General features: G+C 60.4%; 1 protein-coding gene across 5 annotated transcripts in view; it reads left to right on the plus strand.

Annotated features, from left to right (window-relative positions):
- Positions 1–21,767, plus strand: part of MROH1 (maestro heat like repeat family member 1) — a 105,009-nt gene extending 83,242 nt beyond the window's left edge. For all 5 annotated transcript variants that reach the window (XM_045004402.1, XM_045004401.1, XM_045004404.1 and 2 more), the window contains 9 exons: positions 134–271; positions 1,960–2,074; positions 5,480–5,626; positions 8,018–8,206; positions 10,432–10,587; positions 10,829–10,963; positions 13,308–13,410; positions 15,744–15,809; positions 20,779–21,767. In XM_045004402.1, the coding sequence (XP_044860337.1) occupies positions 134–271; positions 1,960–2,074; positions 5,480–5,626; positions 8,018–8,206; positions 10,432–10,587; positions 10,829–10,963; positions 13,308–13,410; positions 15,744–15,809; positions 20,779–20,864 (1,135 nt within the window). In that variant the 3' untranslated portion in view covers positions 20,865–21,767. The remainder of the gene's footprint in view (positions 1–133; positions 272–1,959; positions 2,075–5,479; positions 5,627–8,017; positions 8,207–10,431; positions 10,588–10,828; positions 10,964–13,307; positions 13,411–15,743; positions 15,810–20,778) is intronic.
- Positions 21,768–26,382: the final 4,615 nt, after the last annotated feature.

The raw sequence follows: 26,382 nt of genomic DNA on the forward strand, positions 1-26,382 counted from the left end.
AACCCCATGCGCCACTGTGCAGGATTCTCTAATGTACGGCGGGGTGCAATGGCCAGTGCTCCTGTTCACTGCAATACAAACAAGACGCATGCAGGCTTCATAAAAGAATCTCTCTCTCTCTCTCTCTGTCCAGCTGTGCGGTGGAAGCCCTGAGAGCCATGCTGACCCAAGGGGGCAGTGACCAGGCAGTGAAGTCCGTGGAGAGTGCGGGAGGCTGGGAGCTGATGAAAAGCCCGGAGAGGCACCATGATGGCATTGCGCTGCTTGCAAGGTGAGAGGAGTTCTTCAGGCAGCCAGGGATCAGCAGCAGAGTGCACGGGCTGGGTGAGATCTGCTGGAGTGGGGCAGCCCCCTGGGAAATGGGGAGGGTGCTGTGGCACAGCACATCTCAGTGCTTTGGGACCTACGTTAGTCCTTTAGATCTGGAGCGAAATCCTTCCCCTGGCCCAGACGGAGCCATGTGCGAGGAGTGGCTGACCTGGGTGGACAGGCCTCGCCCTGCATGGTGACGTATTGAAAGCTGAACTGAAAGAATGGCGCCTTTGCCATTAGTGCGCTGTGCAGCATTAGCAGCCCGTCAACGTATTTCTGCACCCCCCCTTTCAGTGTCCAGCCGTGGGCGAATGGCCAGGCTGGGGCAGGGCGTGGGCAGGCCCTGGCCCATGTGGCGCTCCGGGCACAGGAGCGATGCCTAGTGCAGAGTGGGCAGCGCAGAGCCTGTTGGCTGGATGTGCAGGGGGCGGTTGGGACAAAGGGCGATTGTGGCTGCTGAGCTCCAATTGGGGGCAGTGGTGGAACGGTGCGTCAGGGCTTGGTAGCACCGAGCTCCTGGCTTGTGAAGCTACCCGCAGCTTCTCTGCTGCCACTGACAGCCGGCTACCCTTGTGGGCAGCCGGCAGCCCCAGGCCAGGAGGAGGGAGGGCGCTGCAGGCTGAGAGCTCTGGGGTTCGCATGGCTAATGGCTGCAGCGCCCAAAGAGGCGAGCTGGGGGATGCGAAGATCAAAGCTACTCGTGCGTGAAAGGCCAGGACAGACGCTTGCCCGAATGCGGTGGGGGAGGGGAGCCAGGGGTGCAGGACTCTCGGCAGCTGGTTTCGTCTGGATTGGAGGGTGGTGGCGGAGGCAGGTTCAGGGGACCCAGACAAGGGCCAGCACGAGGGATCTCTGCACTGACGGAGGACATGGGTCAGAGCTTAGATGTCTCCTGTGTTTTGGATTGAGGGCTGGGAGGTCTCCTGGCTGTAGGCCCTGGGGGCCCAGCCTGAGGGTGGGAGGAGTCCCTGCACTGTGGGGGATTGTCCCTTGTTGGGAGGGTGTTTGGACTGGAGTTCCTGGGCGTGGGGGGAGGGGCTCTGCTGGAGAACTCTTCTTGCCAAGACGTATGTTCCAGCTGCCCGTCCTGTGCGTAAAGGGCCAGGCAGCCCAGAGCCGACATTCCTTGGGGTGTCCACACAGCTCCTCGCGGCTGGAGCTGCGCACCTGGGGCTCAGACGCATGGTCATGGGGCTTGCGGGCTGTTACTCTGCTTTATTTGGGCAACCAAGGGAAACTTCCGACCGAAGCTTGACCTGGGTTAGGAAGAAGCTAGTGAAACGTCCGGTGGCTGCTGGCACTTCAGCCTGAGCTCTGGAGGAGGCCAGGAGACACGTGGCGTCATCTCCCCCTCAGAGCTGCCATGTCAGGGTTCTGCGCCACTGAAGGTGGGATGTGCCTGGGCTTGGAGGCATTTTGGCTGGGCCGCTGCCCGGGGCTGCTCCCATTGTCCAGGCCCGGCTCTCCTGGGTGCCTGCTTAGACTGACTAGAACCAGTTGTCCCAATGGGCTCAGACTGGCTACTGCACCCTTAGCACTGGCCTCGGGAGAGCCAAGGGGTTACTTCGGCAGTGGAGCCGAACCTTGTGCTACTGAGCTAGGAAGGCAGATGCCCCCTGCCGTGTAACGGGACGTGTTCTCTTGCAGTGCGATGGCTAAACATGCGGGCCCAAAGCTCCCTTTGATTGTGAAGAATCTCTTCCCGATGCTCAACAGTGTGTATGACAGCCAGAGGATCACCACCACTGCCTTCTTCGCTGAGGTGAGCGGGGCCGGGCCGGGCCGTCCCGCTCGGCTCCGTGGCATCGGCGGGCGGGGGGGCTCTCAGCAGAGCCCAGAGGCAGCGCTGAGTCCAGCAGGCTGGCGCGGCTGATCAATCCCCTTCAGCTTCGCTGTCCCTCCAGGAAGGGGGTAGACGTGCTCGTGGGAGTCCGGCTCGTACCACGTCGGGGCCCCGAGCCAGCAAGCCATAACCGTACCCTTCCTTACATACCCCCGTCAAGAATGAGGTGACTCAGGCCCGGTCCTGCTGCGAGGCCAGCAGACGGTCATGCGCTCTTCTCCCAAACACTGGGCTGCTGCCGGGCTCTTCGTGCAGAGGGCAGCGCTGCCTGCCGACAGCGGAGCTCTAGCCCTGCTTAGACACCACCTTGGAAACGCTCGGCGGCTCGAGCAGCCTGGGCTTAGGGCCCTGTTTTCATTTTCTGTTTGGCTGCGGGGGCTGAAGGCCCTGCTCTTGGCTGCTGTCCCACAATCTGCTTCAGCTTTCGAGTGCGGTTGGCTCTCGGGCCTTGCAGGGTTTAAAATAGCAGTTTTGCCTCACCCTGGAGCTTGTGGGGAAGGGAGCAGCCGCCTGCGTCGCTCCCTCTCAGAAAGCTGATGAGGTGAGAGCTGCCGTCCCTTCCTTGCCAGGGGCTGAGATGACCAAGCGGCGATGGAGAGGCGGGTCGGCTGGCCTCCAAGCAGATGGCGCGTAGCCGGCGTGGTAGCGCAGCGCTGCCAGACTGCCTGGGCATCCGCCGCCGGCGCTCTCCCTTCCCTGTCCCTCTTGAAGTGCGAAGGCCTGGTGCCCCCCCCCGCCCCCCCTGCAGTGCTAGGGGAGGGGTTTGTGTAACACCTCCTCCCCGAGGCCGCAGGGGCAGTGGAAGAGCCGAGGTGTGCCTGGTGGCCATGGCCTCGCCTCCTCTCAAAGCCACACGGGTGGTTTGGGGCGCTCGGTCTGTTGGAGTCGGTCACAAGTACCAGGGTGCTGTGAGCAAGGCCCGTGAGGACCAGTGCTCTGCCTGGATCTACTGAACGCTCCACAGATCCAACCCAGCAAAATGGCTGCTAAAGCCCAAGGGAGCAGTTCGCTTGCCTGGCCTGTATCCAGCTGGGGGATGAGTGCGGGAGGGGAATCCACCTGGGGCTGGGTCCCAAATCTGCAGTGGCTTAATTGCCCCCGTGTGGTTTCAGGGAGTGGGGGTAGATTCTGAAGTCGGTGGCCTTGCTGGCCCAAGCTGCAGCACCCTCAGGGTCCCCCAGGCCTCTCCTGCGTGTGTGATCGTGGTGCAGGGTGTAGCGACAGATGCTTTCCCTGAGGCCTCTGCAAGGCTGGCCGAGAGCAGCCCCTGCTCCTGGGCAGAGTCGTCTGCCGTCACGGGTGGCTGCGGCTCAAGCCAGAGATGCAGTCAGTGGCTGCTGCCTGGGGTCTCCTTGGCCAGCGGTTGTGATTGGGTTAGGTCCATAGATCACCATACAAACCCCTGGGGACTTGGGTTCAAAGGTGTGTGAACGTCTCTGTTCTGCCTCCCTGTGCTGTTACCGGTGTATTGGGCACTGGAGTGAGCACTGCCGGGGTACGTGTCCGGTTCTGATGTCCAGTTTTTCAACATCCTCCTTCAGTTGTGGGGAGGGGTCAGAAGAGCCGCCAGAATGAGTAAAAGGTTAGAAAACCGGCCGTACAGTGAGACTCCAGGAGCTCGATCTGTTCAGCTGAGCAAGGCGCAGGTTAAGGGGTGACGGGATCACAGTCTGTAACCACCGCGGTGGGGAACACACTTTTGATAGTGGGCTTTTCAATCTAGCCAAGAGGCCTGACGCAGTCCGGTGGCTGGAAGTTGAAGCCAGACAAATTAAGCCTGGTTTCCAGTCTGAGCCTTTTAACTGCGAGGGTAATTAACCATTGGCCCAGGTTCCCGAGGGTGCTGGTGGATTCTGTCACCGGCCATTGTCAGGTCCTTGCAAAGCTCGGCTCTAGGGAGATCTTAGGGCAGTTTCGTGGCCTGTTGCACAGGAGGCCGGGCTGCTGATTGTGGTGGTCCCTTCTGGCCCCGGAATGCGACTCACACTGTCCTCTGAGCTCCATGTCACGGGGTGGACACCACTGCTGGCCTGTAGCTTATGCGCTGATGGGCAGAGTGGCGCTGCCTCTTGGCGCACACTCCCCGAGGTCTCCAGGGTCTCGGTTGCGGGCTGTCTAGCTGCTCCCTGGAGTGCGTTCCTCTTGTGTGTGCAGCATCGCTCTCAAGTTGAGGGCGTGGGCCTGGAGCCCACTGGGAGAACAGCCCTGGGATCTCCTAGGACGTCCCGCGAGTGCTGACAGCTGTGTGCTGGCCAGTAAGGAGCTCAGCTCTGCTCTCAGTTCAGCTCCACTCTCCAGCCCTCTTCGTCTGTTGGCGGTGAAGAGTTGGGACAGTAGCTGCTAATACCTGCTTCCAGACCTTCATTGGCTTTAAACCAGAAGGGATCCTTGTCCTCTAGTCCGACACTCTGCACACACACCCCTGGGCCTTCCACCCAGTATTTCCTGGCTCAAGCCCACAAGAACTTGCTGAGCTAACAACACCGCTTTTTAAAGACTCCCAATGGCCAAGGAGCCCCCAGATCCTTTGGTAAGTTCAGTGGCTAATTACCCTCACTTCAACTTGTCCCTTATTCCTGCTCTGAATTTGTCTTGCTTGAGTTTCCAGCCCCGGGGATGCATAAGGGAGCGAGGGGCATTTTCAGGCACCCTTGCGCAGGGTCTCCTCCCAGGACCCTTCCTGAGAATTAACCCTTCCCTCTCTAGGAAGGAGCTAGGGCTGCCCAGGGGGACGGCGGTACTCTGCCCTTCTCAGCACCTTTTGTCTAAGGAGCTCAAAGCCCTTCACTGCCCTCCTGTGGGCGGGTCCGTGTAACCTCTGCCTTCTCTCTGGGGAGAAGACAGGCTGCTTTGGGCAGAGGGGAGGGTAGAACCGAGGCTGGGTCACTGCCTGCTGTGAGTAAAGGGGTGTGATACCATGCAGCTCTGCTGGGGAACCTTTCCTGTCGCCCCTAGGCTGGCTGGCCCCTTGCACCACTCGTGTGGGTGGCCCCAGATCCACCGGCTGGAGGCAATGCTGCTGCCCGAGGGCAGCTCCTTTCCACTGGGCTAAGGTGCTATAGCAGGGCCACTGGCCTGGGGTGCCCTCCGCCCGCCAGCCAGGGCGTGGATTAGAGCTCCTGGAGAGGAAAGCAGCTGTGCAAGGTGGTATATGGCTGGGGAGCGTCTCTGGGGTTCCCGGTTACAGAGCGAGGCTCTCTGGCCGCTGCGTAGGGACAGGAGCGTCTAAGCAGTGGATGCGATCTTGCCCCGATGTGGCCTGGCCGGGGAAGGTCGCCGCGGAGCCTGGCGTTGCGTCACACCAAGGCTCTCTGTCCGTTCCAGCTTCTGAACAGCAGCGTGGTGAGTGACCTGATCCTGCTGGAGTCCATGATGGATAACATGACGGGCAGGCAGAAGGACCCCTGTACCTTGGTGCGCATGCTGGCCCTCCGGGGGCTGGGTAACATCTCCTCCGGGTCGCCGGACAAGGTGAGAGCGCCCGGTGCACCCCGAGCACAGCTGGGTGCAGCCGGGAAAGGAGCCCAGGGCCTTGAGAGAACTGGCCTGCTTCCCCGGGAGGGAGGGGCAGGAGTACGGCCAAACTGGGCAAGTCCCCTTGCTCTCCCAAGCTCCACCCATGCACGCAACTAGCACCATCCCTCAGGGATGCCTTTGGGTCAGCACCGTCGGCTCTGAAGCAGGATTGCTGACACCCTAGGGAGACGAATGGGGTGGTTAAGATGACCCCCCCCCCCGGTCTCTGGCTCTTCGCAGAGACTCAGGCAGACACTCATTGATTTGACTCACATTTCTGGAAGGTTTCTTAACTTAAAACACGAGCCCAGATTCTGGCGCGCAGGCTGCAGCCTCCTGGGAAGTCCCGAGTTCCCCGGGCTCAGCCGCCAGCCGAGAGAGGCCGTGCACAGGAAAGGCCAGCACACCACACCCTCAGACTGGGCTCTCGCTTGGTGACGGGTGGTTCCTGCGCTAACGGATACCTCCATTGCCGGGAATCCGGACAGCCCCACTCAGCACGGGCTCTGCCCCCTCCAGGCCTGCGGTTGGACTGGTCTGAGTCGGGGGAGAACAGACCCCTCCGTGCTGTTCCCAGCCACTGCAGCATGGGAGAGGGAGGAGTTCCCAGATACACCTGCAGTGGGAAAACCCCGTTTCCTGTCTGAGAGGCCGCCCTAGAATTTGCATCCCAGCCCGTTGTAGGCCGAGGAGCCCAGCCCTGCTGACTGTCCCGTGGCCCCGAACTGCCTGCACGAACTCCTGGGGTTTCTGTACCTCGGCAGCACAGAGACTTGGCAAGCGCCTGTGCCAAACCCCCGGGAGAGGTCATGGACAGGTCGCCCTTCAGACAGACAATAAGCTACTGTGACTCGACACTAGAATAGAAGTAGCTACTAAAAATACCATTCTGCTGGCGTAGCTGTAGTCAGTCCCTCCTGTAACAGCATTCAGCTCCTCCGCCTTCTCCGGCAGGGACTGAATGAACTTCCCCAGCCGAGAGACTGGCTGCAAGTGCGTCCACCTGCTCTGCGTGCCCGAGAGCAGCGCGCCCACCGGCTGTGTTGGCAGCAGGCAGGAGCCGGGGGCTGCATCTAATGCCAGTAAAATGGAGCACATTGCAGCGACTGGCGTTATAAGGTCGGGTGTCCTGTGGAAGCTACAGGTCCCTGCTTAATCCAAGGCATGGCTGACCTGGCTTGCACACAGGTGGTGAACTAGAAGTGAAAGGCCCTGGATCCATTTGCAGCCAGTCCTCCAGGGTGCTCGTGGCCAGATGGCCACAGTGTTCCGAAGGCTTTGCCCCACGCTTGTAATCGCATGTCAATGACGCCGCAGGCGTGTAGGTTGCAAAAGTCAAGCGCTCAGAAGGTCGGAGTGGTCAGGATGGCGTCCGCTGGTGCAAACGTAATTCCGCTTCCTTGTGCCTATGCATTATCATACAGGCTTTAGTTCTGTCATTGTTCCACAACACAGATGTCCCCCTCTTGCACTGATGGGAGTAACTGGTAGCAGTAGTATGCTGTTATCCTCTGTGGATCAGTAACTACAGGGGATGATGCGCTCTGCCAGAGGCTTTCACAACTATCTGCAGACGGCAGAGAAATGGTGAGACTCCAGGTTCCTGGGTTCAGTCCCAGGCTCTGGAGTGAGCAGTGCTCACATGTACTCCTGCCCGCTGTCTGCCCCATCCCTCCCCCTCCATCCCTGTGTTCAGATCCCATTGCTGATAACCAGCAGGGGGCGCTGACAGCACAAGTCTCCCTGTTCTTGGTTCCTGTATCTGGACCCACAACAGCCCTAGTAGGTGAGAGGAGCAGTTTCAAGGGAAGCTCTACAGCTCTGGGCTGGAGCATGCTCAGTGCAAAGAGAATCTTCGGAGAATTTAGCAGCTGAACAAATCTCTACTGAGCATGTGCAAACTGATTTTTCTTATCCCTGGGCCAAGTTTGGGCCAATTTTCATGGAGATGGCAAAAGGCACATCCGTGATGCCAGGGTGACCCCTGCCAAATTTCACATCCCTGTACCAAAGCACTGGGGGGCAGGGCAGGAGAAAATGTATTCTCCCCCCAACCTCATTCTGCCCTTTTTCAGAACTATTTTAACTGAAACTGTCGGGCTTGAAAAGGAACAAACCTCAGTTCTTAGCCTGGCAAAGTTACAAGCCCCTGTTTTTAGTTGTTTGTAATAGAAAGCGCTAGTGACGTTTGCTTAGAGATGATGCTACAGGCTCCAGCTAGGAGAAATCCTTCCGTGTGGCAGTGACGACATGACCTCCCTGAGGGTGCCGCTTAGATCCCACCCACGTATCCTGGTACGTGTCCCACAGCAGGGAGTGCTTCTAATGGGCCACTTCCTTCTGCAGGTGAGGAGACACGGGGCCCAGCTCCTGGCTTCCATGGTCAATGGCATGGACGACAAGGATGATCCCGACAACCTGGTCGCTCTGGAGGCCATGTCTAGCCTGTCTAAACTCCTGGATCACGTGGAGGAGAGGGACGTCCGCTCCATGCTTCTCCATATTGCTATCCGCATCCGCCCCTTCTTTGACAACGTAAGGCAGAACCTGGGCTGTCTGGGGGGTTGGGAGGGAGCGTGAGCCAGGGTGCAAGGGGCTTGGGGGCTGTAATTGAGGAGAGGCGCCTGCCTGAAGTGGAGGGGTCAGTGTCTTCTCCAGCATGTCAGGGACCAGAGCCACTGGCTCAAGCACGGTGCCCGGAGGTTAGGGCTGAGGGGGTGTGGAGGAGCACAGAGCTCTGGACCCCAAGCTAGTGTACTCCTGGCAGGCTGTCCTACCAGGAGAGAGCTGGGCTGCTTGGCAGGGATCCTCTGAGGGAAGAGTCGGGAAGGGGAGGCTGGCCGTGCCGGTACCAGTGCCCGGGAGTTGCTGGGTTCAGCATAGTGGGGCACTGGCTTGCAGCAGGCCAGCAGTGGGACGGGGTTCAGTCTAGCTTGGCGTCCTCGGAGGATGTGCGTAGTGCTCCAGGATAGAAAGTCTGGAGGAGCGGGTCAGTACTCCAAGGTAGCTGGAGCGAGTTAGCAAAAGGAGTGAGGGCTTCTCGGAGCACGAGGCAATCGAGAGCACAGGGCCTGCCCACGGGAAGTGGTGAAACTAATGACCCTGCTCTCTGCACCAGATCTTACCGACTCCTTCAGAGAGAGGGTTGAGTCTGCGGAGATCTCGCCAGTCTGTGCCCTCCTGCACCTGCCTTGTGAGCCCGTCCCTTGCCTCATCACGTCCTCTGCTCCCTCCCCTTCCGAGCAGCAGCTCCTGCCTGTCCAAGGGTTTCCCTCCCTCCGTCCCTCCCGCTTCACTTCAGCCGTCTCCAAAATATTGACAGGCACCAACTTCCTCTCTTCCTGCTCCGACTTCCAGTCCGGCTTGTGCTTGACTCTGGTCTCGAACAACCTCTTCCTGGCCACACTTCAGGGCCCATGCACCCCTCCCCTGAACATCCTGTGCCCACTGGGCCGCCCGGACGCTGCCCCGGCTGCTCTTTCTGCATCCTCCCTTCTGCTCTGCACCCAGCCCTGGGGGCCTCTGCCGCCGGCCTGTCTGACATCTCCTCTTTGCCCCCCGGAACTGCCTGGGGCCCAAAACCAGCTCCCGCCTTCTCCCTTTGCCTGCTGCTGTCACTGACGCCACCCGCCTCCCCGGCACTCAGGCCTGCAACTCCTCCCTCGCTTCAGGCCAAGCTCGATCCCCTGCTCCTGCCACCTCGCCGAGATCCGGCCCTGGTGCTCAGACCCTCATTCTGCCCTGCCTGGATGATCGGCTCCCTGCTCTGGCCTCCCAGCACACGCCGCTGCTGAACTCCAGCCTGTGCTGCTGCAATCGGATCATGCCCCTCCTTGCCCTCGTGTCCAGCTTTGCCCTGCCCTGTCCGCCAGCCCTGCTCCCGGGCTCAGCTGCCCATCCGTCAGTGCCGTGCAGTGGGCTCCTCCCGGGCTCAGCTGCCCATCCGTCAGTGCCGTGCAGTGGGCTCCTCCCGGGCTCAGCTGCCCATCCGTCAGTGCCGTGCAATGGGCTCCTGCCTGCCTGCGTTGAAGTCCCTCTCAGACCCACTAGTGCTGGAGTCTTAGCAACCTCCCTACTGTTCCCGCCCCTGCCTGCAGGCAGGGAGTAAGGTCCTTCGTGCGTGAGAAGCCTGGTGGGCGTTACTGCAAATCCTAGTGTGCTAGCACCCCTCTCTAAAGAGTCCCCAGGGAGCTGGGGTGGGTGAGAGGTAACAGCCACTGCCAGGGTGCCGGGGTTAATGGGCTGCGAGAGAGGAACACTCTGGGCCCGTGGGCAGGAAGGAAAGAGCAGAGCAGGAGCAAGTGACGTACTGTAGGAGACGTAGCAGCTGAGAGCCTATGGCAGGGCCAGGTGACCGTGGGAACCTCCTCTGTGCTAGAGTAACCCCCATCCAGGGGACTCCCAGCACGGTCCAGACAGACAGCTGATCTGCGCCCCAGGAAGGCTTGTTAGCCCCATTGTACAGAGGAGGAAGCTGAGGCAGGGGAGGTTGAAACCTCGTCCCTGCTCTTCACCACAATCCATGAGAAGCCAGTGGATAGTCTGAAAGCTCCAGCGTCCGCAGAACCTGCTGCGTCTGCTTGCTCAGAACTGGCGACAGCCAGCGGGTTGGGGGCTGGGTGGGAAGGAACAATTCCTGTGCTCACCCATGCCGGGGCTTCCCCAGGAGTCAGTGGCTGGAGTGGGGCTGTACAGGTCGCTGAGATGGCACCTGCTGTGATCCATCACAGCGACACTCCTCGTGTGCCCTTTGCCTGCAGGAAAACCACCAGCTGCGCACGTCCTCCATCGTTCTGTTCGGGAACCTGACCAAGTTCAGCGCTGGGAACTGTGAAGACGTCTTTTTTGAGCAGATCCTGAATGGGCTGGTGACGCTGCTGCTTCACCTCCAGGATCCAAAGCCAGAGGTCATCAAAGTAAGTGTCTTGCTGCTAGCCTGGGGCAGCAGGCGGTGTCTGACTGCACCGCTGCCATGCTGGCCTGCGGGCTCGCCTGGGACAGTGTCCCCCTAGGGCTGGCAGTCTGGAACCGGGGCTTTTGGTCCCTGGGCGTGGGACGTCCTGCCCTGCCAGGGTGGAAGGAGACTAGCGGCTGGTGCATTTCCAGTGACTGACACTGTGTTGCTCTCTCCTCCTTCTCATCCGCCCTGTCCTGCAGGCCTGTAAATTTGCTCTGCGCATGTGTGGCCCCAACATGGGCTGTGAGGGGCTCTGTGACATGTTCCTGAACCACTTGCATGAAGACCGAAGCCTGCACTACGGGGAGTTCATGAACGACGTCTGTAAGCACCTGGTGAGTGAGACTCTGGCTTCCCAGGGCTGGAGTGAGCAGCCGAGAGCCCTGCGAGCAGTCGCTGCTGGGGCAGGACTAACCCGCTCCAGCCCGCCCCACTCCGGGCCTTGGCCGCCAGCCGGCACCGGAACGCCAGAGAGCAGCATTTCCAGCCCAGGGACCTGGAGGGCCCGGAGCAGAGACCGTCTGGGACAGCGGGAAGTGCTGAAGCCAGCGAGTGCTCCCCTGGCAGCAGTGGCACTGGCTTCGCAGCGGCTTGGCCTTCCCCTTGACGGGGGGTGGGGCTTTCGAGAGTCCCTGGAGTCGGCCCTTTTCTGATGCCCCAAAGGAGTGAACAGAAGCGCTGGCCAAGGGCGCAGAGGTCAGGCTCTAGGTGCAGCGCTGCCTGCTGTCCATCTGGCCTTGGACTCTGACCCCATGGACCTCCTGTCACCCACTCCCTTCGCAGGCCGGGGACAGACAGTCTGTACTGCCCTCGACCTGTTCATCTGGCCTTGGACTCTGACCCCATGGACCTCCTGTCACCCACTCCCTTCGCAGGCCGGGGCGGGGACGACAGTCTGTGCTGCCCTCGACCTGTCCATCTGGCCTTGGACTCTGACCCCATGGACCTCCTGTCACCCACTCCCTTCGCGGGGCGGGGCGGGCTCAGACAGTCTGTGCTGCCCTTGACCTGTCCATCTGGCCTTGGACTCTGACCCCATGGACCTCCTGTCACCCACTCCCTTCGCAGGCCGGGGCGGGGACGACAGTCTGTGCTGCCCTCGACCTGTCCATCTGGCCTTGGACTCTGACCCCATGGACCTCCTGTCACCCACTCCCTTCGCAGGCCGGGGCGGGGACAGACAGTCTGTGCTGCCCTCGACCTGTCCATCTGGCCTTGGACTCTGACCCCATGGACCTCCTGTCACCCACTCCCTTTGCAGGCCGGGGCGGGGACGACAGTCTGTGCTGCCCTCGACCTCTCCATCTGGCCTTGGACTCTGACCCCATGGACCTCCTGTCACCCACTCCCTTCGCAGGCCGGGGCGGGGACGACAGTCTGTGCTGCCCTCGACCTCTCCAGCTGGCCTTGGACTCTGACCCCATGGACCTCCTGTCACCCACTCCCTTCGCAGGCCGGGGCGGGGACAGACAGTCTGTGCTGCCCTCGACCTGTCCATCTGGCCTTGGACTCTGACCCCATGGACCTCCTGTCACCCACTCCCTTCGCAGGCCGGGGCGGGGACGACAGTCTGTGCTGCCCTCGACCTCTCCATCTGGCCTTGGACTCTGACCCCATGGACCTCCTGTCACCTATTCCCTTCGCGGGGCGGGGACGACAGTCTGTGCTGCCCTCGACCTGTCCATCTGGCCGGAACGGTCTCGTGCCCCAGGGTTTCAGCCAGTCACCTGCAGGGGTCGGCAAAGAACCTTTCTCATCCTCTGAAGCCCCAGCGGGAGGTGGGACCCTGGTGCTGAGAGCCCTCTTGCCTGGCTGGTGGGTCTTGCTGTGGGGCTGGTGGCCAGACATGGGGGCTGGGAAGGGGTTTCTCCCAGCTCAGACTGGCAGGGACCGTAGGGTTTTTTGCCTTCCTCTGCAGCGTGGGGCGTGGATCCGCCTGCAGGACCATCTGGGCACGTCACCTCTTCAGTTCCCTGCCGCTGGGACATTGGGCATTTTCCCGGCCTCTCGATTTCTCCTCTCTGCCATGGCACATGCCAGTGTGGTGTCCTGAGCACTGAAGTGCTTTACTTTCACTGAGTCCTCAGGCCGCCCATGGGGTGAAACGTATGGCCAGGATCTCCCAGAGGGCGGAGGAGATGCCTTGAGGCCAGAAGGGACCCTTACGCGCTCTGAACCTCGCTGAGCAGACCAGTCCCTCTTGTGTCAGCACGGCAGGCTGCCCCCACCAGGGCTCCTGGCTGTGAAGCTGCAGGAGGCACGCGCCCTGGAGCAGAGCTGCCTGGGAGGGTGCCCAGAGTAGCCGGGTAGCTCCTGGAGCGCCCCAGGCCAGTTGCTGCCATGCCCATAAGCACACTCTGCTCCCCAAGGGGAGCTCTCCTGCAGCCAACGGCTACAGGGCCAATTCTCTACTCACCCGGCCAGGCTAGACGACCTCCTGGATTCTTCCTTCCCGTTCCTGTTGTGCCTTACCGTGGTCCCTTGCCACAGGAGCCTGGGCACATTCGTATGAAACTGACAGAGCCCACTGGGGGTGGGGCTTGCCCCAGCGGAGGTGTGTGCTGGGGATGGGATGGTGGTGGTCCTGTGGGGGCTGGAATGCCTCAGCCAGCACATCCGCAGGAAGCGGGGTGCCTCGGGGAGCCCAGCTCATTCTCATTACCTTGGTTTTCTCTTTAGATGCAGAACTACCCAGAGATGCTGAATCGTTTGATTTCAACCAACCTCTTCTACTTCAAGAGCAACTGGGTTGACATTCGAGCAGCAGCGCCCATGTTTATAGGTACGGTTGCCTTGGCACTGTTCCCACTTTGTCCCAGGGCCAATGTGGGGCTGTTCTTAATGCTTCCTCCGAATACTGGGTGGGTGCCTCAGTTTCCCCAATGCATTTCTTAAGGCTCTAGGTGGTGGGATAAGGGGGTGAGATTGTTGCAGAGCAAAGCGCCAGTGCACATAAATGGCCGACCCTCTGTCTCCTAGCAACTAAGGGCCGGGCCCTTCCCCCCTGCCAGGGGATGCTAAAGGTGGGGGAGAAGAGGTCAGGTGACCTCCTGGCCTGGGAAAGGGACAAAGCCCAGAGAGGAGGGGCTGGAGGGGGAGTCAGTTTGGGGCTGGTTGGGGACATGGAGTGGAGGGCAGATGTGGGGGTCTCGCTTGCTCCACCCCTGGACGGACCCGGCCGAGTCCCCGGGCGATGCTCTGGAACCGCTTCCCACCAAGCCAGGCAGGACTCTGGGGAGCCTCCTCTCCCTCGGAGCAGCCTGTCTGCAGGGCAAGAAGCTCCCACGGCTTCACCTCCTGGGTCTCTCCTTGGAGCATTCAGCATCCCCTGCCCCCCCGTGCACTTCCCAGAGCGAGTCCACCCAGGTGGGGTCCTGGGGGGGCCACAGGGTCCTGCCCCCCCACTTCGCAGTCAGACGTGACTCTCAGCCAGCCAGTAACACAGAGGTTTATTCGATGACAGGAACAGGGTCTAAAACAGAGCTTGTAGGTACAGAGAACGGGACCCCTCGGCCGGGTCCTGGGGGGCAGTGAGCCAGACCCCCACGTCTGCCCTCACTCCTCATCCCCAGCCAGCCCCAAACTGACACCCCCTCCAGCCCCTCCTCTCTGGCCTTTGTCTCTTTCCCAGGCCAGGAGGTCACCTGATCTCTTCGTTCACCTTTAGCCATCCCCTTGCAGGGGGGAAGGGCCCCAACCATTTGTTGCCAGGATAGAGTGTCAGCCAGTTATGCACACGGGAGACTTAAGAAATGCATAGGGGAAACTGAGGCACTCGCCCAGTATTCAGAGGGAACATTAAGAACAGTCCCACTTCGTCACACTGTGGTCATGGGGTGTAAAGTTCTTGCGCTTCTGTTCGGTGTTGACTTGGTACCACACCACAGTCTGAAGAAACTAGATCACTGTAAAAGCATCATGGCACGTTACATGGATTAAAAACTGGCCGATAGGTCTGGGAATGAGGCGTATTTATCGTGGGGTCCCACAGGGGTGGGTTCTTGGCCCTAGGCTAGTGAACATGATTTTTTTATTTTATTTTAATTTGTTTTTAATCCGTGACCTGGAAGAAAACATAAAATTGTCACTGAAGTTGCAGAGGATACAGAAAGTGGGGGAGTGGTAGATCGGGGCGGGGGTCACTGACCCAGAGATACCCAGAGCGCGCTGGGTCAGTGTGTGGCTACGTGTAAATGGAACGTCTGGGGACAAAGGCTGTCGGACGTGCTTACAGGCTGGGGACTCCATCCTGGGAAGCAACGACTCTGAAGGCTGTGGGGATCCTGATGGATAATGAGCTGCACATCAGCCCCCAGCGCAATGCGGTGGCCAAAGGGCTAATGGGACCTTTGGATGCAGAAACGGGGAATCTGGAGGAGGAGCAGAGAGGTTATTTCACCTCTGTATGTGGCCCTGGGGCGAGCGCTGCTGGGATCCTGGGTCCAGTTGGGGGGTTCATGGTTCAAGGACACTGATAAATTGGGGAGGGGTCAGAGAAGTCATGAGAGTGATTCCAGGGCTGGAAACCTGCCTTAGAGTGAGAGACTTGAGGAGCTCAGTCTCCTTAGCTTAACAAAGAGGCGTCTACGGGGTGAGTCGGATCAGTCTATAAGTACCTGCTCGGGGAACAAATCTTGGATCACAGGCTCCTCAGTCTAGCAGACAAAGGTCTAGCACGGTCCCGTGGCTGGAAGTTTCCAGTCAGACCAATTCAGACTGGAAAAAAGGGGTGTCAGACAGACAGACTAGCCCTTGGGCCAGTCACCAAGGGTCGTGCTGCAGTTCCCAGCACCGGCAAGTCTCAAATCAAGACTGGTGGTTGTTTTTATAAGCTCTGCTCTCGGGCTGGTCTCTGGCCCGTGCTAGGCAGGTCATACTGGATAATCACTGGGGTCTCTTCCGGCCTTGGAATCTGAAATTCCCCTGTCCCTCGCGGATCAGCACCGTGCGGACGCCAGTGCCGCTCCTAGGAGAGGGGTGCTCTGGTGCCACTGCACTGATGTGCTGCTGCTCTGCAGGGCGCCTGAATTCTCATGTGACCTGGCCAGGTTAAACAAGGCCTCAAAACCCTGCGCTGCAAACTCAGCCGTAACTTTCACTCTCTCCTGACTCCAGGCTTCCTCGTTCTGCACGTGGCTGAAGAGCACTGTAAGCAAGTGGACCTGGACCAGCTCCTTTCCTGTGAGTAGAGCGCCCCTGAGGGCTGAGCTCCAGCCGGGCCGGGCGCCGTGGCCTGGGCACCGGTGGGTGCTGCGCAGGAGCCAGGGCTGGGAGCTGCGTGTGAAGTGGGAGGGAGATCGCAGTGCGGGAAGGCAGGGCTGGGACTGAGTCATTGGTGAGGTTCTTGGGGGGGTGGGGGGGGCAGTGAAGTTACCGCACCAGGCAGCGGGGGCTTAATGAGCAAGGCCTGAGGCTGGAGCAGCTTCGCCTTCCAGTTCATTGCTGGCACTTGGCGTCGCGCTGCCGCCAAGCCAGGGCTGCGCCGCACCTCCGCTCCGTCCTATAAACCCCTGTGCTGGCACGGCCTGGGCGGGGGCTTCCCCACTAGGGCCAGGCTGGGCACTGGGCTAAGGGACACCTGGCCTTGGCTTGAGTCGAGGCCACTGGCCCCACCTGACTTCAGAGTCCAGGGTTGTTCTGAGCAATAGCCAAGCCTCCTGCCGGGGTGGGGGGGATTTCTGCCCTCACCAGGCCTGCCTGAAATAGCCAAGCCTCCTCTCTCCAGTAAGGGTCTGTAGTGCCAGCGTGTACCCGGTGCTGGGCCCGAGAGGTGTGCTAGGTCCTGGGCCGGAGCTCATTGAGAGGCCCCGCAGGCGTGGCGCTGCACGGGCTGGAGGGGACCCTGGAGCCTGCAGACACCTTGGTGCCTCCTGCAGAACAGATCCCAGCTCCCTTCTCCCAGCTGGTCTCCCATGGGCCTTTCCCACCGTTCGGCCCGGGAACGCTGCCCTGGGGCTGCAGGGCTCTGCTCCCTGGGTTTGGGACCTGGGGGGCTCGTGTTAAACACGAGCCTGGCTGGACGAGGGCTGTCGCCAATGCTTCAGGCCTTGACGCACGGGGCTCCAGTCCTGGGGAGGGGGTCGGGGCCCAGCTGCTCCCTATGGGTTGTTGCCGGGCTGTGCAGCCTGGTGTGCTGGGAGCTCTTGTCACAAGCCCGTCTCGTCCCATGGGGTGACCTCTAAATAACGCGGGCTGGGCCGACAGGCACTGATCACTGGCTTCTGGAGCTCGCGGCGCCAGGTGCTGTACGTGCCAGATGGGAATTGAAGTCCCAGACAGATTGCAGAGGCTGCAGAAGCAGGGAGCTGGGACTGGTCAGCATGGCAGGCGGCCGTCTCAGCCCCCAGGGTTTTGTCGGTGTCACCGTAACAGTGTTTGAAGGAGGTGCGTGGGGAGGGGGAGCTCCTCCCAAGGCTGAGGCGCCGCAGCCGAGGAAGCACGAAGGGGTTTAAGTGGCAGTGGGGGCTGGTGCCATGGGCTTGGAGGCAGCGCTTGGGCCGTGAACGAGATGAGTCGTCTGGGGGAGGGGGGAACGGCTCGGGAAAGGCCTTGGGAGTGGGCATTGTCTGACGGAGCCGGGGAGGGGGCGGGATCTCGGAGTGGGCATTGGCAGAAGGCTGCGTTTGTCCAGGCCGGGGGGAGGGTTTTGCAGCAATCGAGGTGTGACCTGGTGGCAGGGCGTGGCAGGGCAGGCTGCGGTGTGGATGGAAGGCCCTGCACCAGGCTGGCTGGCAGCGCTGGCCATAGTGACCGGGGCTGGCTCGCTTTCAGCCGGGTCGTGTTTGAGCTGCTGACGAGAGCTCGAGCGGCGGAGACACCCGTTGGGGCAGGAGGGGGCCGGCGTGGAGAGCTGGAACTGGGCGCGGTCACAGAGATGGGAGCTGAGTTCGTGTTGTGGATGAGATTAGAGAGGGGACCAAGGATGGAGTCTGGGGAACCCTCACAAACAGCGGGGGCTGGTCTACACTAGACATTAGCTCAACCCGGCTACGTGTGAAAAATCCCCCCAGCGATTTCAGCCAAGCCAGCCCAAGGGCCTGTGTAAACAGCACTAGTTCCGTCCGGCTGGCTGCTGCCTCGGGCCGGATTCCCGGGGAGAGGCCGCCCCCCCCGGCGCTGGGCAGTGTCTGGGCTGCAGAGCAGCCGGGTCCCAGCATAGACGAGCCCTAATGTCGGTGCAGCACGTCACGGCCAGGCTGGCTAGAGGGTGCTGTTGGGAGGATGCTGCGGGACGATGCGAATGACACCAAGTCACTCGCCTAGGACATCCGAGCAGGGACAGGGAGTAGCGTATCGAGTGGCTGCTACGGGCAGAGCGCTGCGGATCCCGGATCGGGTCGGGCTGGAGCTCTGTCCGTAGCTTGCGCGCCCCCCGAGGAGTGTCGTGTGGTGGGGCAGACGGCAGGAAAGGAGCGAAGGAAAATCCTCCCTCTCCTGGACTGTCTCCATGGCCCTGGGTAAAGCCCCGGGCGGGAGTAACTGAGGTGGATTCCAAAGAGCCTTAGACCAAGTCCCGCGAGGCTCCTGTGGCCTCCTCGTGCATGGAACCGACAGAGGTGGCTACAGTGCGGAAGGCTCCGCCTTTGGCTTGGAAATTTGTAGTCAGTCTCACAGCAGGGGGGCTGGGGTGTCTTCGGGGGCTTGGGGGACGGGTCACTGAGTCCCTGCCGGTAGCATGTGCTGCATCCTGCAGCAGCGACTCCTGGCTCACACGGTCACAGCCCCACTCTGGAGTGGCCCGGCCTCCCCTCTGGAGATGGAAACGGGGGTGGATGGGCCAATCCAGAGTGGGGCTGTGTGCCCTGCTGCAAGGCCACTCGTCTTCCCGGACTTGATTCCCAGGCCTGGTTTCCTTGAGCTCTGCCGAGCGTAGCCCCGGGTGCGTGCCAGGGTCCTGGCGAGCTGTCTGCAGGGCTTGCTGGCCGCTCCCTCGAGCGAGAGTGTGGCCGGGCACATGGTGCTAGTCGCTTAGCAGTGGGGCTGTGAGCTTCAGTCCCCCAGCGGCTCCGTTCCTCTTCGCTTAGCTGGGGCAGGGGCTTGGATCAGCAAGTGGGGGGTTGCTTTGCCAGGGGGACCCAGCCCGATGGGCACGGCAGAGTGCGTTGTGAATAACCCCCGATGCTGGGCTCCGGAGGAGCCTCTGCCATGGGAGCTGCCCCAGGCACAGAGCCGAGCGTGGCACCAGCGCTGGCGAAGCGGCCGGGGGCTGAAACGCCAGCTCCCGGCTGCGGCATCGTGGCTGCAGCACAGGCGTCGGCTCAGAGTGCGTGTGGCGTTTGCAGCGGTGGCGCGTAAGGAGATGCTGGGATTGCTTGTAAGGGGTTCACTGTTAGAAGCTCCAGCTCCAGCTCGTTATAAAGGACTAATCAAAAGTCCAATTGAAGCTGGTGGCATTTTGGAGCGGAGTTAAGTAATTTTCCTGGATTTCAGGGATTTTTTCCCTGTCACTAGTGACCTCATAGTGTATCGTAATGCATGGAAACTCTCGGATTGTTCCAAGAGAGCTTAAAAAACACTAAAAAAGGAAAAACTCTCTTTCCGTTGGCTCCCGGAGCCCGGCCAGCCGAGAGGGGCCTGTCTGTTTGAAAGCAGTGAAAGAGAAGCCGTGTGTCGGTGAGTAATAGCTGGAGGGAGCAGCCTTGGATCGGGTTGCTCCAGCTTCCCGTATTGAGTGGATTAGCTGACTGGGGTCCAGGGAGAGCTCTGGGCTCTGATGCACAGCTCAGCCCCCGGGGCATCCCTGCGCTGGCCCAGGCTAAGCACCAGCACGGCTGGAACAGGAAGCGAGTCGGCACATAAATCAGGGACCTTCATCCGTGCTAATGGCGGAGGGGATCTGCAGGGACGGGGGCGCCCGGCTTTGTAAACAAGCTGCTGGAAAAACGTTGCTCTAGCTTCACTGTGAGGAAAACGTCCCTGGCTGCGCCTGGGCGAGGTGCTGCGGACACCGGCGGGGTCACGTCGCCCCCTGCCCTGTCCGTGGCACCCGGCAGTTCTTCCCGCCCCGGCTCCTGCCTGCTCTGGCAGGCTGCGGGGCCCGTCGGCGCTAGCGGGGGGAGTCCGGCGAGGGGACTCCCCAGCTCACGGCTTCAGGCAAGCGCTGCACCCCAAGGCTTCCTGCTGCTCACTGGGGAAATCAGTGACCCGGAGCAGGACAGGGCCTGGTCTGCTCGCTCCCCTGCGGGAGTGTGTGGACCTGACAGTCTGCTCAGCACTCGCCCCAGCGGCCGGGAGCCTGCTCGGGCCGCCTGCTGTGTCTGGAATGGCTAGTGCCCAGGAGCCCGACCCCACGCCATGCGCTGGAGTCTGCAGTGAGACGGCGTCGCTGCCTCGCTTCCCGCTCGGGATTCTCCTCGAGGGGCCAACCACCCCCCTGAGAGCTGGGCTGGGGCATGAAGTGAGCAGTGCCCCCTGCTGGCTGCTTGGGGGTGTCCCTTCGCACAGCTCGGGCACTGCTGTGGTCTGGTGCTGTGCCCCCAGAGCCCCCCAGCCCCGCTGAGCTCAGAGGGGGGCCTGGGAAATGGGCAGAGCGCGGGGGGTGGGGCTCATGCTTCTCCCTGGCGAGTCCTGCTTTGCCACACCCTGGGCCAGTCACACCGCCTCTGTAAGGGGGGAGCCCCTACCAGCCCCACCTCCTGGGGCTGAGGGTAAACACGGGGGTCGCCAGGGGCTCAGACTGCCATGACGGGGCCAGCAGATCAGTGCATGGGGCAGGGGTGTCTGGCTCCCCGTCAGGCAGTGGGGTGGCCTGTGTGGGCGCTCTAGGAGGAGCTGGGGCCAAGGCTGGTCCCGCTGCTCGTTTTGGGTAACGGATGTTACGCTCCAGAGGAGGCTTCGCCAGGGGCTGTGGTGGCTCCTCTCCATGCAGGGCTGAGGGCTGAGGCAGCTCCTGCTGGGGGGGAGCACTGCCCCGTAGGGTGGAAGCCAAAGGGTCGGTTGTGCCCGGGGCTCTGGGGGAGGGGGCATGGCCCTGCTTTGGGGAGCAGAGGTGGAGGTTGGGAGGTGCTGCCCCTGCCTGGCTGTGCGGCCCAGGCCTGTCCGAGGGAAGGGGGGAGCTGGTCCTGCAGCGGTATGTGGGGCATGGCTGGGGTGGGAGTGTGCCGGCTACGTGCTCCATCAGGGCTGCCCTAATCACGCACTCTCGTTCCAGCTCTCAACATGCTGCTGAAGGACCCGGCTCCCGCCGTCCGCATGAAGGTGGCTGAGACTCTGGGCCGCCTGGTCCGGGTTGTGTAAGCGGCAGATGGGACCTGCGGGCGCCCGGGCTCCGTGACAGTGATCAGGTCGATGGATGTTCCTCCCCCCGGAGATGCCACGTCTTCCAATGCCCGGAACCGGTGCCTTGTGCAATGCCAGGCCTGCTGCTTGGAGCAGCGGCCTCGTGCGGCTTCTCTCCTGTGCAATCTGGGGCACCCGCCCCACAGGCCAAGGACTCTGCCCGGTGGCCACGGGAGGCTCCGCTGTGGCTGCTGGCTCAACCGTCACTGTCCCCAGCTCTTCGACAGCCTTTCCCGCGAAGTGCTCTCACCACAGGCACTCTCCGAGCTAATGAACTGGGCAATAGGACATGGAACTGTTCTGGGGTGGGCCCAACACAGGATCCACCCCTGCTGAGTGCAGCCCCTCTGGCTTTCCTGGGTCACTGCCCTGGCATCCGGTGTCATTGCATGTTCTAGGGCTGCTCGTCTCTCACCAATTGCTCCCATCCAGTCACTGGGACATGTGCCTGTTACAGTCTGACTCTGGCTAGCACCAGCCTGGGTGCTGCACAGCCTGGGCCAGTGCCCTGTGTGGAGTCTGGGGTTAGATGGGGCACTCTGCCCTGGTGGGGGTCCCTGCAGGGCCCTGGACGGCCTCTGAGGGCCTCCTGTCCCCTGGATGTCCTAGGAGGGTGAGGAACCTTGGCCATCACTGCACATGCACCTTCCTTCCACTGTTATTCCACGAGTGAGCCAGCGAGCTGCCCCCAGAGTCCTTGGCACTGCCCGGTGCTTCCCCCTGGCACAGCCTGCAGCTGTGTCCGAGGGCAGCGGCGCTCTGGGCTCTCTGCTGGCTGAGTGGAGCTGTCCCCTCCCCACAGAACGTGTAGGAACCAGACTGGGTGTAGTTTTTAATAAAGTTGTTTGTTTGCTTCTGGTAGAGGGGCTGGCGCTGGAGTCTCATTGCCAGGTGCTGCTAAGGGCATGTTGGGGGGACTTGGAGCCTAGCCTCCGTGGGGGGTGCTGGCGTTGAGATCTCGGGGCGGGGGGAGCCTCATGGCTGCAATTTGCTCCCACATCAAATTACTCCCTTGGTGGAAAAAGAGGCTGCCGGCTGCCATGTGAAAGGGAGGTGCCCCAGGCCCTTGGCTGCACAAACAGCTTCAGCACCATGGGCCAGGGCTGAGCTGGTGTGTGTGTGGGGGGGGGAGAACGCTGCTGTCCCAGCGCGGATCCTTCCTTGCCCCACGGCACGGGGCTCCGGCCTGGCCTGACACATGCCAACCACCAGCTCAAGTGCAGTTCAATGGCGACTAACACCAGGTGGTGCCCGTTGGAGGGGAACATTGAAACTGCTCCGTATGTTCCAGGGGCTAAATGATCAGCCAGTCTTGTGGCTAGCGGTAGCTGTGGTGTATCTTGACTTCAGTGAGGCTTTGGTTACTGTCTCTCACGACCGTCTCATAGACAAACTAGGGAAATGCAACCTCGATGGAGCTGCTGTGAGGTGGGTGCAAAACTGGTTGGAAAACCGTTCCCAGAGAGTCGTTCTCAGTGGTTGAGTCATGGTGGAAGGGCCTAACGAGTGGGGTTCCGCAGGGATCGGTTCTGGGTCCGGTTCTGTTCAATGTCTTCCTCGGTGATTTAGCTAATGGCACAGATTGTCTACAAACTTTCTAAGTGTATTAATACCAAGCTGGGAGGGGTTGCGAGTGCTTTGGAGGATGGGATTAACATTCAAAATGGTCTGAAGTCAATAGTATGAAATTCAATCAGGACAAATGCAAAGTGCTCACTGAGGAAGGAACAATCAATTGCGCACACACTAAACGGGCAATGACTGCCTAGGCAGGAGTGCTGCGAAAAGGGAGCTGGGGGGCATAGTGGATCACAAGTTAAAATAGAGCTAACAGTGTGACGCTGTTGCAAAAAACTTGATCATCATCTGGGCTGTATTAGCAGGAGTGTTGTAAACAAGACACAAGAAGTGATTCTTCTGCTCTGCTCTGTGCTGCTCAGGGCTCAACTGGAGTATTGTGTCCAGTTCTGGGTGCCACATTTCAGGAAAGATGGGGACAAATTGGAGAGAGTCCAGAGAAGAGCAACAAAAATGATAAAAGGGCTAGAACCATGAGCTCTGAGAGAAGATTACAAATATTGGGTTTGTTTAGGCTGGAGAAGAGAAGACTGAGGAGAGACGTAAGAGTTTTCAAGTACATAAAAGGTTGCTACAAAGAGGAGGTAGGAAAAATTGCTCTTTAACCCCTGAGGACAGGACAAGAAGCAAGGGCCTTAAATTGCAGCAAGGGTGGTTTGGGTTGGACATTAGGGAAAAACTTTGTCAGGGTGGTTAAGCACTGGAATAAATTATCCAGGGAGGTTGTGGAATCTGTCAGTGGAGATGTTTGAGCATAGAATCATAGAATCTCAGGGTTGGAAGGGACCTCAGGAGGTATCTAGTCCAACCCCCTGCTCAAAGCAGGACCAATCCCAACTCAATCATCCCAGCCAGGGCTTTGTCAAGCCTGACCTTAAAAACCTCTAAGGGTGGAGATCCCACCATCTCCCTAGGGAACCCATCCCAGTGCTTCACCACTCTCCTAGGGAAAAAGATTTTCCTAATATCCAACTTGAGACCATTGCTCCTTGTCCTGTCATCTGGTACCACTGAGAACAGTCTAGATCCATCCTCTTTGGAACCCCCTTTCAGGTAGTTGAAAGCAGCTATCAAATCCCCCCTCATTCTTCTCTTCTGCAGGCTAAACAATCTCAGTTCCCTCAGCCTCTCCTCATAAGTCATGTGTTTCAGCCCTCTAATCATTTTTGTTGCCCTCCGCTGGACTCTCTCCAATTTATCCACATCCTTCTTGTAGTGTGGGGCCCAAAACTGGACACAGTACTCCAGACGAGGCCTCACCAGTGCTGAGTAGAGGGGAATGATCACATCCCTCGATCTGCTGGCAACGCCCCTACTTATACAGCCCAAAATGCCATTAGCCTTCTTGGCAACAAGGGCACACTGTCGACTCATATCCAGCTTCTCGTCCACTGTAACCCCAGGTCCTTTTCTGCAGAACGGCTGCCCAGCCATTGGGTCCCTAGTCTGTAGCAGCTGTGACCGACCCAGACCAGTGGGGTACAGGAGTCTGGTAGAGGGCAAATATACTGGTCACTGGATGAGTAGTTTTCTGTTCCCTGAGTGACCAGAGCAGGGGCTGCACTAGAGTAATCAGGAACCTGCTAGAACCAATTCAGGCAGCCAGGCTGATGAGATCACCTGCAGCCAATCAAGGCAGGCTAATCAGGGCACTTGGGTTTAAAAAGGAGCTCACTCCAGTCAGGTGAGGGGGAGCCAGAGGAGAGGAAGTGCGTGTGAGGAGCTGGGAGCAAGAAGCGCAAGGAGCTGGGAGTGAGGCTGTGCTGCTGGAGGACTGAGGAGTACAAGCGTTATCAGACACCAGGGGGAAGGTCCTGTGGTGAGGATAAAGAAGGTGTTTGAACGAGGCCATGGGGAAGTAGCCCAGGGAGGTGCAGCTGTTGCAGGAGGCACTATAGGCAGCTGCAATCCACAGGGCCCTGGGCTGGAACCCGGAGTAGAGGGCGGGCCCGGGTTCCCCCCAAACCTCCAACTCCTGATCAGACACAGGAGGAGTTGACCCAGACTGTGGGGAAGATCACTGAGGCGAGCAAATCCGCCAATAAGCGCAGGACCCACCAAGGTAGAGGAGGAACTTTGTCACACAGTGCATGGGCTTCTTCCGTCCCAAGTGCAGGACTCTGCACTTGTCCTTGTTGAACCTCATCAGGTTTCTTTTGGCCCAATCCTCTAATTTGTCTAGGTCCCTCTGTATCCTGTCCCTACCCTCCAGCGTATCTACCCCTCCTCCCAGTTTAGTGTCCGCTGCAGACTTGCTGAGGGTGCAGTCCAGGCCATGGAGGAACAAACACCTGTCAGGGATGGCCTAGATAATAGTCCTGCTATGAGTGCAGGGGATGGGGTGAGATGACCTCCTGAGGTCTGTTGCAGCCCAATGATAACTCAGGACAGTGGGTGTTGAGGTGACAGCCCAGGGAGCCCTCTGCAGTCAGTAACACAAGACTCAGATGCCTGAGGGGTGGGGTGGGCACATCTGGGCCCCCTGTGCAGTGCTGGTCACCATGTCAGACAGGAGGCAGCTGAGCGCGGCTTCAGAGATGGGTGATGAGACAGACCCAAGGCCTGGAGAAACTCGTGGAAGGCTGGGCTGGCTTGGAGTAGAAAAAAGTTAATACAGATGGGGTGGCAGAGGGCTGCTGTCACGGAGTCCCTGGGCGCTGCTCTGGAACTGCTCCCCACCAAGCCAGGCAGGACTCTGGGGAGCCTCCTCTCCCTCAGAGCAGCCTGTCTGCAGGGCAAGAAGCTCCCACGGCTTCACCTCCTGGGTCTCTCCTGGGAGCATTCAGCATCCTCTGCCCCTCCGTGCGCTTCCCACAGCGAGTCCACCCAGGCGGGGTCCTGGGGGGCCCACAGGGTCCTGCCCCCCCCCACGTCGCAGCCAGACGTGACTCTCAGCCAGCCGGTAACACAGAGGTTTATTAGATGGCAGGAACAGGGTCTGAAACAGGGCTTGTAGATACAGAGACTGGGACCCCTCAGCCGGGTCCATTCTGGGGGGCAGTGAGCCAGACCCCCACGTCTGCACTTCACTCCTCGTCCCCAGCCAGCTCCAGACTGAAACCCCCTCCAGCCCCCACTCCTCTGCTCAGCTCCTTTCCGGGGCCAGGAGGTCACCTGATCTCTTTGTTCAACTTTAGCTAGTCCCTTGCAGGGGGGAAGGGCCTAGGTGTCACGGAGTGTGGGGGGAGACTCGGCCCGGCACCCCCGGCTTCCTGCGATTCACCAGGACTCTCAGCCAGCCGGTAAAACAGAAGGTTTATTTAGACGACAGGAACACAGTCCAGGACAGGGCTTGCCAGACAACAGGGACCCCCTTTAGTTAGGTCCATCTGGGGGCCCCAGGGAGGCCACAGCCCCGTTGGGAAGCCCAAGCCCCTCTCCATTTCCCAGCCAGCTCCAAACTGAAACTCCCTCCAGCCTCTCACTCAGCCTCCCCCCGGCTCCTCCCCCAGCCTGTGTGTCCTTTGTCCAGTGTCCCGGGCAGAGGTGTCACCTGGCCTCCAACCCCCCTCCTAGGTTCTCAGGTTACATGCTCAGGTATCTCCCTTCCCCAATGCAGGCAGCCCCAGCACAACTCCCCTGCAACCTTCCCAGGTCAATACTCCCCACTCAGTAGGCCAGAAAGGAGACGGCTGGAGGGAGTTTCAGTTGGGAGCTGGCTGGGAGAGGGGCACCCTGACCAACGGGGCTGTGGCCTCCCTGGGGCCCCAGATGAACCTAACTAAAGGGGGCCCTGTTGGCTGTACCTGCCAGACCTGTCTGGGACTGTGTTCCTGTCACCTAAATAAACCTGCTGTGTTGCTGCCTGGCTGAGAGTCCCGGTGAATCGCAGGACGTCCGGGGGGGGGAACAGGGCCCAGACTCCCCCCCACTCCGTGACACCTACACACGATTCAGA

This window comes from Mauremys mutica, chromosome 2 (genome assembly GCF_020497125.1).
Source record: "Mauremys mutica isolate MM-2020 ecotype Southern chromosome 2, ASM2049712v1, whole genome shotgun sequence".
Lineage (NCBI taxonomy): Eukaryota > Metazoa > Chordata > Testudines > Geoemydidae > Mauremys > Mauremys mutica.